The sequence below is a fragment of the Suillus clintonianus genome (genome assembly GCF_016758775.1).
Source record: "Suillus clintonianus strain FC179 chromosome Unknown DEU56scaffold_159, whole genome shotgun sequence".
Lineage (NCBI taxonomy): Eukaryota > Fungi > Basidiomycota > Agaricomycetes > Boletales > Suillaceae > Suillus > Suillus clintonianus.
The window spans coordinates 33755-45749 of NW_024539383.1; the positions used below are offsets into that span (position 1 = coordinate 33755).

At 47.8% G+C, this 11995-nt stretch overlaps 4 protein-coding genes across 4 annotated transcripts; 2 read left to right on the plus strand and 2 right to left on the minus strand.

Annotated features, from left to right (window-relative positions):
* Positions 1-574: 574 nt before the first annotated feature.
* DEU56DRAFT_874166 (P-loop containing nucleoside triphosphate hydrolase protein) lies at positions 575-2662 on the plus strand (the record flags this gene model as incomplete). Its single annotated transcript, XM_041355928.1, has 9 exons — positions 575-643; positions 1090-1400; positions 1460-1653; positions 1701-1739; positions 1793-1890; positions 1945-2016; positions 2067-2127; positions 2179-2372; positions 2429-2662. The coding sequence occupies 9 exons, from the start codon at positions 575-577 to the stop codon at positions 2660-2662; spliced, it is 1272 nt and encodes a 423-aa protein (XP_041201799.1).
* A 119-nt stretch (positions 2663-2781) lies between these two features.
* DEU56DRAFT_895829 (uncharacterized protein) lies at positions 2782-7687 on the minus strand. Its single transcript, XM_041356403.1, has 18 exons — positions 7627-7687; positions 7463-7568; positions 7111-7404; positions 6845-7042; positions 6678-6792; positions 6479-6621; positions 5869-6425; positions 5788-5814; positions 5326-5737; positions 5141-5275; positions 4904-5091; positions 4696-4852; positions 4584-4645; positions 4132-4529; positions 4007-4074; positions 3529-3951; positions 2880-3478; positions 2782-2831 (listed from the first exon to the last, which is right to left on the minus strand). Exons 3-17 carry the CDS (start codon positions 7232-7234, stop codon positions 3108-3110), a joined length of 3378 nt encoding a protein of 1125 aa, XP_041201800.1. The 5' UTR covers positions 7235-7404; positions 7463-7568; positions 7627-7687; the 3' UTR covers positions 2782-2831; positions 2880-3107.
* Positions 7688-9709: 2022 nt separating this feature from the next.
* On the plus strand, positions 9710-10956 carry DEU56DRAFT_166001 (uncharacterized protein). The gene is made up of 5 exons (XM_041344855.1): positions 9710-9722; positions 9795-10206; positions 10255-10457; positions 10622-10851; positions 10909-10956. Exons 2-4 carry the CDS (start codon positions 9972-9974, stop codon positions 10679-10681), a joined length of 498 nt encoding a protein of 165 aa, XP_041201801.1. The 5' UTR covers positions 9710-9722; positions 9795-9971; the 3' UTR covers positions 10682-10851; positions 10909-10956.
* Positions 10957-11130: 174 nt separating this feature from the next.
* Positions 11131-11902, minus strand: DEU56DRAFT_705468 (mitochondrial import protein Pam17; the record flags this gene model as incomplete). Its single annotated transcript, XM_041347398.1, has 6 exons — positions 11131-11184; positions 11234-11268; positions 11328-11498; positions 11547-11595; positions 11644-11733; positions 11795-11902. Coding segments are annotated over 6 exons (507 nt in total), but the record flags the coding sequence as incomplete, so codon positions are not given.
* Between the last annotated feature and the right edge of the window lie 93 nt (positions 11903-11995).

The window sequence follows — 11995 nt, forward strand, 5'->3', positions numbered from 1 at the left end:
ATTTCATCTACAGCAAACAGTCCCTCCGGCTCGGCTCCAGTAACATCTAATCTTCCACCACGGGAAGCAGGGAGCAAAAAGGTACCGTTTGGTTTCCGACGTGTAAATCCCCAGGTGGGCTTTTAAAGCGACATTGTCTGAGCGTTACTCATGGATGCCCCTGTAGTTTGCAGCCAGAAAGCCATTGCAGGGTGTCCAGCCCCCATCGTCTTCCGTTTCACCTGTCTTGTATCTAGCAGCGAGACGAGAGAGTGACGCTGCCAGAGGGAAAGCTGCCTCACAGCCACTCAACTATCATCTACCGAGCTCACCATCGACCAACCGGCTTCTGTCTCCTGTTGAACTGCAACAAGAAGCATCTAATACTGGATTAAAACCTCTCAGGCTGGTGAGTTGCTAAGTAACAGCAATTCCTGTACATCATCACTCAAGCTCGCCTTCAGTCTAGTTTGCTTAATCCGAGGTCGTCCGTATCATCGTCCTCGTCTATCATGTCTAATATATTATCCGGTCAGCACTTCAAATACCTTTTTCGGTGATTGTAGTGCTCATTGCGTTCTTGAATACAGACCATATGTTCAACTCGTCTTCACCTCATTCGCCCAATGTATCATCTAGTACTTCGCTATCGCATAATTCACTGGTGCGTAAGCTTAGTATGTTTTTGCCATTGGTTCCAGCCTGATTTTTTGCGGACAGCTGCCTTCACCATGTTCATCAAGCATACCCGAGCATATTCACGAGCATATTCACAATACCCTCACGCCCGATAGTTCATCATCATCGTTCGTATTTACCCCCGCTCCCTCCTCTCGGGTTCCTTCTAGGCAGAGGGAGTCCCAATTGCACTCTGCACCAGTCCAACAGGCTCCATCATGGCGCCTGTCGCGTTACCGAACAGGATCTCGTGATTTTAGCGAGTCGTCTCACTGTTCCCCACGGAGACTCTCAACTCTCAGTTTGGCATACGATGAAGAAGAAGAAGATATTGATGGATATAACCGCACGATTCGTCGTTCCGTCTCCGGCCTTCCCCCACGATTCTCGCCTGCCCTCGAAGCTCCAGTTCACGCCATAGCGACGCCGAAGCCGACTCTCTTGTTTGCCATTGCGAGTGACGATGTTAATGAAGTGCGACAGGTGCTTGAGAGCGGTGAAGCTGGGCCGAATGATCAAGTTGGTCCCCAGTCCGCCCTGGCATTCACTTTGACCAACGACAAACTGGCGCACAAGAATGAGATTGTTAAAGCCTTGTTAGCTTATGGCGCAGATCCATCGGCGTTGCGGAATCCAGATTTGAATCCATCTGCACAAGCCTCAGCGGAGGGAGGTGAGGGTGTTTCGGGCTCACATTCACAGCCTGGAGAAACAATGCCGGAAGGAATGGACCCTGCCACGAGGTGTGTAGTGTCTTTCCACCTTTCGACCTTTTATCACCGTTTGCTCACTCGATTATTAGATACTATGTTACCAGAGCCGATTCGACACACACTCGGCAAACATCTCAGCTTATATATCGCTCATTCTTCCGGCCCCTCACAAGAGTTCGGTATGATCTCATTGGTCAAGATTGGGTATTAGAGCAACTCTTCAGGGTGTTGAGCATGCACTCTCAACGGCTGTCGGTGGCTCCCATCGTGGTTCTGCTTTGTGGTATGTTCTCAAGCTAAGTGCGAGGTGCATTGCTATACCTCCCCCAGGTCCGAGTGGTCATGGGAAGAGCTTGCTGGCCCGCAAATGTTCGTCACTCGTCTTTACGAGCCATCCCTTCAGCTTATTCTTTCTTTTGCAGTTGGAAGTCTCTTGGATATTCCCACCCATACTGTGAATATGACCACTTTGCGCTCGACACATGATTTATGGCAATCGTACTCCATGAGTCCGTATGAGGTTTGTTGTGTTTTCCTTGTTGATGGAATCCACCTTGATGTTATTTCCGTACAGGAACCTTCCTCAGATACTTTGGCCCAATTTCTGCTTAACAACGAAGGCGAGCGATGCGTAGTTGTACTAGACGTACGTCCCCCTCAGCTTCATTTCGCGAGATCGACTCACTTCCACCTCAGGAGATCGAGAAAGTAGAAGATCCAAAGGCGTTGTACTCTCTTCTCATGCCTTGGGAACTTGGTGAGTATATAAATCATTCTGAACATGACAATGTTTTACTCTTTACATAAGGACGCTGCTCCCTTGAAACTGGAAAGCGACAGGTTGATCTCACAAAGGTGATCTGGCTTGGAACATCCAATATAGGCCATGACCTGGTATTCGAGCACCAAGATTCTCGGCAAGATCCCAGCAAACCCGTCACTCGAGAGGAGTACCGAGATCTCATGAATCTTTCAAGACCTCATGTCTCGCAATGCCTTGGTGTAAGTGGTTGATTTGGTCAAATCATTTACAGACTCCCCGATACTGTCTCTTTCAGGCTTCACTTCTGTCCCGCGTTACCACCGTGTTGCCCTTTGTTCCGTTCAGCATGGAAGAAAAAATGGCAATTGCGGCTGAAGCGGTGTACTCTCTCACTAGCAACGCTGCAAAGACGCTGTCCCCTCAAGACGTGGAGGAAATTGTGATGGAAGTGCTGCCGAGTTATATTCCATCGGAGGGGGCTCGCTCGTTACACAGAGCTGTGTCGAATCAACTAGTGGATTTGATCTAGTGTCCGACTCTCCGCATGTTCGATAATCCTGTGATATATGACAATGCTGTATTGTCGCATTCTTGCGTACGCAGTTATATCTTTCCGTTTGTCCATCCATATATAACGAGTGCAGTACACACCAGCCTGATCTGGTAGCTCGATATATGGTCGACTTGGATGAACTAATGTAAGCTTGAGCGAGTTATATTTATATTATTTAATGTGTCCTCTTCAGTGATCTCTCGGCTTCATTCATCTCTTCGCTTGATCACATGGTTCCATTTGTGACCAAGTTCCTACCTCGATCCTGCGCGCAGTGCCACTTTGATTACCTTTCATACTCGTCCACACAACGAAAGGAAGCCAATAGTCATATATTTTACATGTACGACGGTCATAGCAAGTCGGTGTCGATCTATAAAGGTTGGGAAGACTATACGAGAATTAAACACAACAGCCTGATTTATGAGCCAGCCAAACCATTTACGGACCCGGAGGAAAGTTGTACTTTTCCCATCAAATCCACTAAACTATGCACGAGCTGCTCAATCTGCGTAAACCGTTCACTAAGGCACCGATCCTGTTCAGCAAAGCGAGATTGCACCGTTGCAGCTAGATTGTCCACCGTTGCAACTAGATTGTCGACCCGTAAGGAAAGGGATGCTAAAGCACTTGTATCGTCCGAGTCATCGACAGGCTGGTCTAAGGTTCCATCTGCGTCTGGCACCTTGTCTTTGATCTTGACCAACAGGTGTCTGTAAGGGTGGTGCTGTGTGACCACGTTGAATACATCGCGGAATGCACAATCGCCACACAAGGTAATCGGGGTATCTCCTGGGATGACTATCAAACTTCGTACTCCTTTAGATGTGTAGAAATCCCACCTTCGCAGATAAGGCATACATACAAAACGTCCAGCTTAACACCGCATTCAAGACACGTATGGGCGTCTTCGGTTGTAAGTGAGGCTATCACCGAGTTCCCGCTTGACTTTTCATCATCTCCCCGCAGATCTACAGAGGCAGAAGCCATGTCCGCTTGAGTTGCTTCTGTCGAATGCGGAGGTTCTGACCCATCTGATTCGAGTTGCTTTTGGCATTCGTCTTCTTGCGATGATCCTTCGAGCGGTGCCGCAGGGAGCATTAAATTGGATAAGAAGCTCCGGGCATACGACCTGGCTCGTGCGTATATAAAAGTTGGTGGCGACATGCGGAAAATAAGCATGTTGTGTGTCGATTTGTGGTCGGATGGGTATTTGTGATCTGAAACCGGCAGAGATTCGCACTGTACACATACACCATAGTTATCTATGTGCAAGAACATCAGTCGTCTCGCACGGGAGGGTGCACTCATCACACTCACTGGAATCACAGTCTAAACAATAGTGAAGGAAATCAGTGACAAGATAATGGCATGCATCGCATTGAAAACTGAACACCGGAGAATCAGATGGTTAAAGAATGATAGTTCAGAGAAGCTAGACTTACTTGAACAATCGTTTGCGCACATGGAGCTCAGCCAATGAGTTCCAGCGTTTGACATCAGATGAAGGCAGCTCTTTGGACAGGATATTGAATCGTTCTTTGTCGTTCGACGATAGATAAGGCGGGATTTCACAAGGGAAGAATGTTCGTGTATTATGGAGCTCGTTCATGCACCACAAACGGATATATTCTTCCATGGTGTCCTCAGACTGCTGACCGGGATTAAATGCAATAAATATCACAGGTTTTTCCAACACCGTGTTGTCCTCCTCCAGACTGAAAGGACCAAACTTCAATGCTGTAGAATCAATCTCCAATTCAGTGTCATCATTCCCGAAATCGTGGGTTTCCCAGTATTCGGTGTCGTCTGTGGCGAGTTCTGGACTGTACCAAAAGTTGTACTATTGCGAGTTATAAGACCCAAGAATCTATATAGAGCTGCTGTCTCCACGCACCAAGCCATGCGCATACCAAGTGAATCTCACTTTCGGATCGCTACCTTGTTGACGAAATGATTCTGCGGTGGTGGAAGGAAATAATTCGCCAAGACACAGCTCAGAAACGCACCTGCCAGTTGATTTACACGCAGAGACACCCCTTCCAAGATATTGAATATCGTTTGAGTTGCAGACTCAAGTTCTCTCTCGACCAGAATCACTGTGCTGGCGAGTTCCATGATTTGTAAATGCCTCCTGATCACGAGGTAAAGCAAAGGCAGCAAGAACTAAACAGCACTCATATGAACATTCAGCATCAGTACTGAAACAAAACTCACATTTTCAATACGACCAGATCCAAAAAGTTTGATGGATTCTTTGGAGTCTATTTCATACTTGACGACATTGAGTTTATTCGTCAATGTCTCCTCCTGAGCCTCGCGACGCCGAGTAGCCAGTTGTGCGAGATCCAAGTCCGAATACTCTGATCCAAGCCCTGCAAGAGAACGCACAAGCTGTTTGATACCTGTCTCCGGCTTAAATACCCCCATCAAATAGTGAGCAGAGTGACACGCCATCGATAGCATCCGAATTCAAATATGTGGCGATGCACATCCTATTTTCTGGAAGTGCGTCTCCTCGTACACCATTCATACTGTTCAAGACTTGTTCAATTCGTGTGTGGTAATATTGATTATCCACTCTCCAACCTAAGCTGATGTAAATGATGTAGGCTCGACCTGAAAATACTAATCCTCACCTGCTGCTGAGTACGCAAGTGCTTGTAGCAGACTCCAACCTGAAGGTACTGTGGACGTAAAGGTGTTTACCTCCCGTACGCTGACCAACCCATTTGCGTCGCTGTCGAAGCTTTCGGATAAACTCGGAATATAGAAAACAGTCAAGTATTTCAAGCACCACTTGTCTGCAGGGTCAACTGCGGGAAGCTCGTGGTATTCAAGATCAACTTCTGGATGCTCATGGTCTTCTCCTTCTGAATCGGATATGAGAGAGGCAGTAGGGGTTGGGGATGGGACTCGCACCGCCAAAGATGAAGCACCAGATGTCACTTGTGGGCCTGTGGCATCATGACGGAGACGGGAGAGACGATTCACGTAATAGTCATGCAGTTCCGCGATGAAATATAGCGTCTTAACGCTTGTTGCCCATTTCTGGGTGACGATAAGCATGCGTGTAACATGGCTATGCCTGCAAGACGTACCATCTCTTTCCAGATATATCGGAGGTGCTGGTGAAATCATCCGAGTCAGTAATGCATAAGGTTGAGTTTACTGATCCTTACCAAATCCTTGACCCGTCGAAATCTGCTGTTGAAGGCCCACATGATGCGCGTTTCGGAATCCTTGATAGCATCCTTGATGTCAGATGTCATTGTGTCAAGTTTGAACATGAAGAGTGTGCGGTTGTCGTCAAGTAAGCTGCGTAAAGGAGTGTGCAGTTCGTAGAGCAGTGAGGCATCAAGACGGTGCTGCTCGGCAACCGATCCTTTTGCAGAAGTTATCTTGGAAACAGGCTTGCTGATATCTTTGGTGGGAACATCGGCATACACTTTATTCTGTGGACGTGTTTCCCGTTGTTCGGCGATCTTCAGTAGCTCTAGTAATTTGTCGTTGCTTTCCAAACATTTCTCTCTTCCACCACGCATTTGCACTTCTTTCTCGAATTTTGTTTCGCGTTCGCTTAGCATGCGGATCAGCTTGTCCAGCTTATCGATTGCAATGTCAACTCCCACAGCCGTCCTGATGTTCAAGGCGAGCTGAAGCTCCTGCGTGCGCTGGGAAAAGCTGTTGCAAATTTTCAGGAACTCGTTCGCCCATTGGGATGATTTGAAGAATTTCACTGAAAATGGGGTTCTCAATATGAGACAATCAAGAATCTTAGGGAGAACTAACCCATGAATTTCGACTTGTAGTATTTGTCAATGGCATTTCCGCAATCCTCGATATCTTGCCTGATCCCATCCATGACACGTTGCAGTCGTCCCCTGATTTCACCATGAGGTCCCATGATGGCAGGGTCTCCAGTGTTCTTAAGTCTACCAACAAATTGAATCAGTGAGAGTAGGTTCGGGATTGGTATCCGCTGACGAACTGGAGAAGCATGATCATCATGTCGGATGCCTGAGATAACAACAACCCAACTTTACGATCATTCTCTCTTCGCCTTAGTTCAAGATTCACGACAGCTTTGAAAGCGACTATAGCAACTGCAGGTTATCCATTAGCTGAGGTTGAAACATCGAAAAGGGGGAAACGCACCACTGATGAACGGGTGGATCTGTTGGAGAGAATCCAGAGCTTCCATCACCTTCTTCGCCTCTCCCAGAAAGTCGCCCATGCTCTTCTTTGCGATGTCCGTGACCATCACATCAGATACGGACTTGATGACTGTGGCATTCTGGGTGTAGAAATCGTGAAATGATCCAACGTCTTGAGTTGTCTGAGCGGCAAATTCCTCTGTGTATCGAGGTCATGGTAAACTGAGTACCACACCAAGTGGTCAGGATGGAATGACGATGACAAACCTGCTCGATCCAACTTGTCGAGCCTTCTAGCTGATGTCGAATTTGAATCTGATATGGCATCATCCAATGCCTTCTGTGTGTGTTCAAGCGTAATGTCAGATATGACTTGCTCTTGGTGATTCATGGAGGCTGTGCAGTAGGGAAGCGGCTTGGTCACCTTGGTGAGCTAGAAGGGACAAGTCTGAAGATAAGTGTATCACAAGTTGATCAAAAGTGGACGAAATATTGACGAGCTTGCTATCGGTTCATATCCGAAGGGCTTGACGCCCATCAGCGCTGGACGTGACACGTATGCTCCATCATAGATAAGCCTCAGATCAGTGGTCCTGAGGCCTGAGTTGCGGCTACTGACGGATCAGACATAAGGAGGTCTACATTCTGGTGCCAACCAAGATGTGTATCATAAGGCGTGTATACAAGCTGGCTGACTACCGCTATGTATATGCGCAGAGAATCATCTGCAAGATTGTGTAAAGGTTAGAAACAAGCGACGTAGAATAGGTATTTATGGATCACCTGAGGAGCTGAAAATTCTGCCACCTTGCCATTAGTGGTGGACGTTTAACTTGAAATTGTCATATCGTCACGGATTCGGTCGTGCACGGGCGTGGCCATTTTGACGCGGTCCGCAGTGCCGCGCCTGCCGCGGTCGTGACGCGGCATTGACGCGGCACCAACGAACCTTGACGCGGCCACTGCTGAAGCGCCAGTGCAGGTGTTCCTATATGTTCTGCATTCGACTCCCACATCAAGCTTAAGTTGGACGGGTTCATGACCATTCCTTTGTTATTTTATTCGTCATAGGGACACATGTTCATTGACCACCACATCATTCAATAGGTGCCAGTCATTCGTGGAAACACGTATTCTGGCTGGTATTTTGAACTTCATGGCTACCTAGAAGCTCTGAAAATTTAAAGTCTTTGACCCGACGGACACGAACCAGGCTCTCGCTATCCTGTCTCAGAAATCCGATCTCGGCATTTGCTTTGGTCAACCTGATGCTGCTCGAAAAAGGAGCAGCTAGTCACCAGCGCATATGCTTCTCGACGACCTATGATAGGTCATGGGCCTTCGCCGGTTATCCATCGGAGCCCCTTCTGTCTTACGTTGCAGCAATTCTACTCCATGGGATGGTCACCAGTCTGGCGGACGCTTTGCACGCAGGTTGATGGTGGAATAGTCGACAGCGGAGAGTCGGCCAGCAGACTTTCGCTTCTTTTGCCAAAGACATGTACATACATTCGCAGCCATCTCTCAAATGGCGCGATCCAGGATCTACATTATAAGGGAAGTGGGGATGCGGAATTGACAGACCACCAGAAGGTCTCCGTCATCGATTTCTTACCCTTGGGCCTTGGCAAGACGTTCTGGTCGAGGTTGAAAAGGCCAAGACAGCTTTTCAGCATGTCTACATCAATTTCTCGTATCGGGTGTGACCATGTCAGAGTTTATCTCCCCGCAAAATTCCAAGCAAACTGACCCCGAATCCTGATCGAGGTAAGCTTCTAGGCGTCGTCAAGTGATATCATCTCTAAGATACTACTGGACAGTGCTAGATGCAGCGTTAAAGAGCGGACTTTGCGACACTGGCATCGCACAAGCAAGGTGCAAAATACTCATATCGGACAGAGCGGAGAAGAAGCGTAATATCAATTTGCGAGACGGGGCCTTTGGTCTGGACCACGAAGGAAGTTGCGCACATGTGGTAGGAAATTGATGGTATGCTTGCGACAATGAACAAATTTTTATTTGTATTGGTGGGTGAGGACTAGCGGTGTACTCTCACTAGCAACGCTGCGAAGACGTTGTCCCCTCAAGACACGGAGGAAATTCTGATAAAAGTGCTGCCGAGTTTCGCTCGTTACACAGAGCTGTGTCGAATCGACTAATGGATTTGATCTAGTGTCCGACTCTCCGCATGTTCGATAATCCTGTGATAATGATACTGTATTCTTTCATTCTTGCATACGCGGTATATCTTTCTGTTTGTCCGTCCAGATATAACGAGGGCAGTACACCATTGTGACACTAGCATCTGATTGCTCGAAATTTCAATGAGACATGGTCGACTTGGATGAATTAATGTAAGCTCGAGCAAGTTATATTAATATTATTTATAGTGTCCTCTTCAGTGATTTCTGGGGTTCATCATCTCTTCGCTTGATCACATTGTTCCATTAATAAGTACCCGCTGAGACGATTTCTTTTGCCTTGCACAGTTTGCTCTGTGAGGCGGAGGTTAGTGTCCAGGAACCAGGCACTTGGCACGAACTTTCGAGGTCCTTTTGATTGAGACCGAAACACATATGGACTGGCATGGATTGGTGCGTTAGACCCCTTTGGCTTCTTGGCACAGCCCTAAGACAGACCTAAAAGACAGTTGTGCATAGCCCCGCGTACGACATCGTGTGGCGTTAATTCAAGGAGGCTATGCAAGACCCACATCATTATGATGTTGATCAAATCTATTGCAGGAACAACTTGGGTTGATTATCGTTGATAACTTGTTCAAGGTTTCCAGTTGGTTTCGAACTGTAGCAGGCCGTCACGGTAGTGTCGAGGCTGGACGTCAGGTCCGCTTTCCGATCGAGCGTTGAAATCAAATTCACGTTAGTACCTCACGAGCCCTCACGAGCCTCGGTCCATATCTTCTCACACAAACTGACACAGTATTTCTCAAGCGCTTTAACAGGCGTACTGATGATCATCCCTGAGTCCTTTGACGGCAGTGCATGATTGTTGTCAAGGACTGATTATGTATAGACTTGCATGGTTTAGACAACGTAAGGAACTTGTTCATCTTTCCTCCAAAGTTTACTCCCCTTTCTTTCATCTTCTTTTCTTTCGACGCCTTCTCCATGGCAAATTCTATGCGTCTCGTTCAGCGGGAAGGGCGCAGGATCGCCCGTTTTCTGCAACGGCGCGATTCTAGCGCTAGCGCTTCCTCCACATCTCCCGTACCTTCACCCGCCATCCCTGAGGGACCTGAGTCACTTTCCGCGACAACCACGCCTGTAGCCACTTCAAATAGTCTCCCTGCTTCAAGCCAAACCCTTGCCATCACACTTTCAATCCTTGGGTTTATCATCCTCGGTATGTCGTATTCTATGGGCAATGACATCTAGGTTTCACATCTATCAGGCATCGCGTTTTGGCGTATACGAGCGCGGAGAAGAAAATCTACCAAGGACGCTGTTAATGCTGCTGACGGGGGAGACGTAGAAAGACAGAAAGACAAATGGCTCGCACCGTCTGCAACTGCTCCCCTGGCTCTTGACACTGTCGTCGCACCTGCTGGTGTTGGCTGGACACCCCAGTTTCGCTCGATTAGCGGTCCTGAGCCTGTAAGAGAAGGTACCAAAGAGTCCAAGCCGCCCCCTCCCAAGCGTTCGCGTTCTCCACCGCCACCCCTCATCTCTAAACTATCTCAAGATCCCTTTGCTGATCCCCGACCCAAGTCTGCTCCTCCAAAGTCACCCGGGGCTCGTGATATTGAACACCCCATTAGCATTTCCTCTCCATCGTCCCCCCAGCCCTACGCCCTTTCCGTGAGCGGATATCAGGTTAGAGGCCTCTGGACGAAAGAGAAGGGAGCACGAGATTCAGAAGTCTGAGGTACTGCAACTTTTGCACAACCCTGACGACTCGGGATAGAGGATGCGTCTTATGATGCCAACTGCAGAATCTGCAGGATCCCACTACAGCCCAGTAGTTACATTGGCGTTGCTTTGGTTCTACGTATTAGGTATTCCACTCTTAATGTCTTTCGGAGACAACTGAAACCTCTCCGCTTAGGCTTAATGCGTATTCCACTCCTTTTTACGTGACCCTTAATTTATGACGCTGCGTTAGATGGTCAACGACTCGTTTACAGACCAGTAACGCTCATTGAAATTGGGTGATGAGGGCGAAGCACAGTAAAATTGTCAGCAACTGTCGAAATGTGTTTTGCCGAAGATACAGTTAATTGTGAAGGGTAAGTGCAGAGCTACTCAGCAGTCTTAAGATATAAACATCTCATTCCTCCGCAAACCGTGCTTTCCGTCTAAACCTAGCTTGGTCACGCAACCACTGTATAAAATTGTAAGTTTATTGTGGGAGAAGCGAGGAAGCCACGCACCTGTCGATATTGGTGGAGAGATCCAATTTTTTCTCCTATATCACCGCGAGTATAAGATACGTTTCACATTCCCAAGTCGAGCATCGGTACTTACCATAGAAATCTGGCACAGGGTTCGTGGCACTTTGAGCTGTGGGATCCACGCGATTCTTCACTATGTGTTGGTGGAATTCGCGGTCTTTGGCTTCTATGAGGTTCATTGCGCGACGATGAGTCATTCGCCATCCAGTAGCACCAATAGTGGGGCCGATGAGATATCCGAGTCCTGGGCTGCATTAATTAAGGACACCTTCACGTAGACGAAATATCATACCCATGCACGAGACCGTGCAACCGCCGTAGAAAAACAGCGGATCTATACCCTAGTTCTATGAGAAAGAAGTACAAACGTATAGAAACTTATTACACACCATGATAGGCTTCGTCGCGTCCGACTCCAGAGAACCAAAGTACGCAAGTCCTCCCATCAACCCGAGAATGCATGCCGGAATGGTAGCAGCCTATCATGCATTCATAACTTATGAGTAAGCACGAACATGAATTCCAACTAGAGCGCCTCACCATTTCCCATCTTCGTTTACTTTTGCGAATCTCCAGATATTCTGGCCAGGACAAGTTCCGCTGTTCTGCCTCGGAGACCGCTGTGTTTGAGTTCTGTCTGATGTTCAAGACTGCCCGACGGCATGTCCGCGGCGCAAGGCGCACTTCGTGGCAGCTGAGCCTTGCTAGAGGCACTGACATCATGAAAAAGTTGCAGGACTA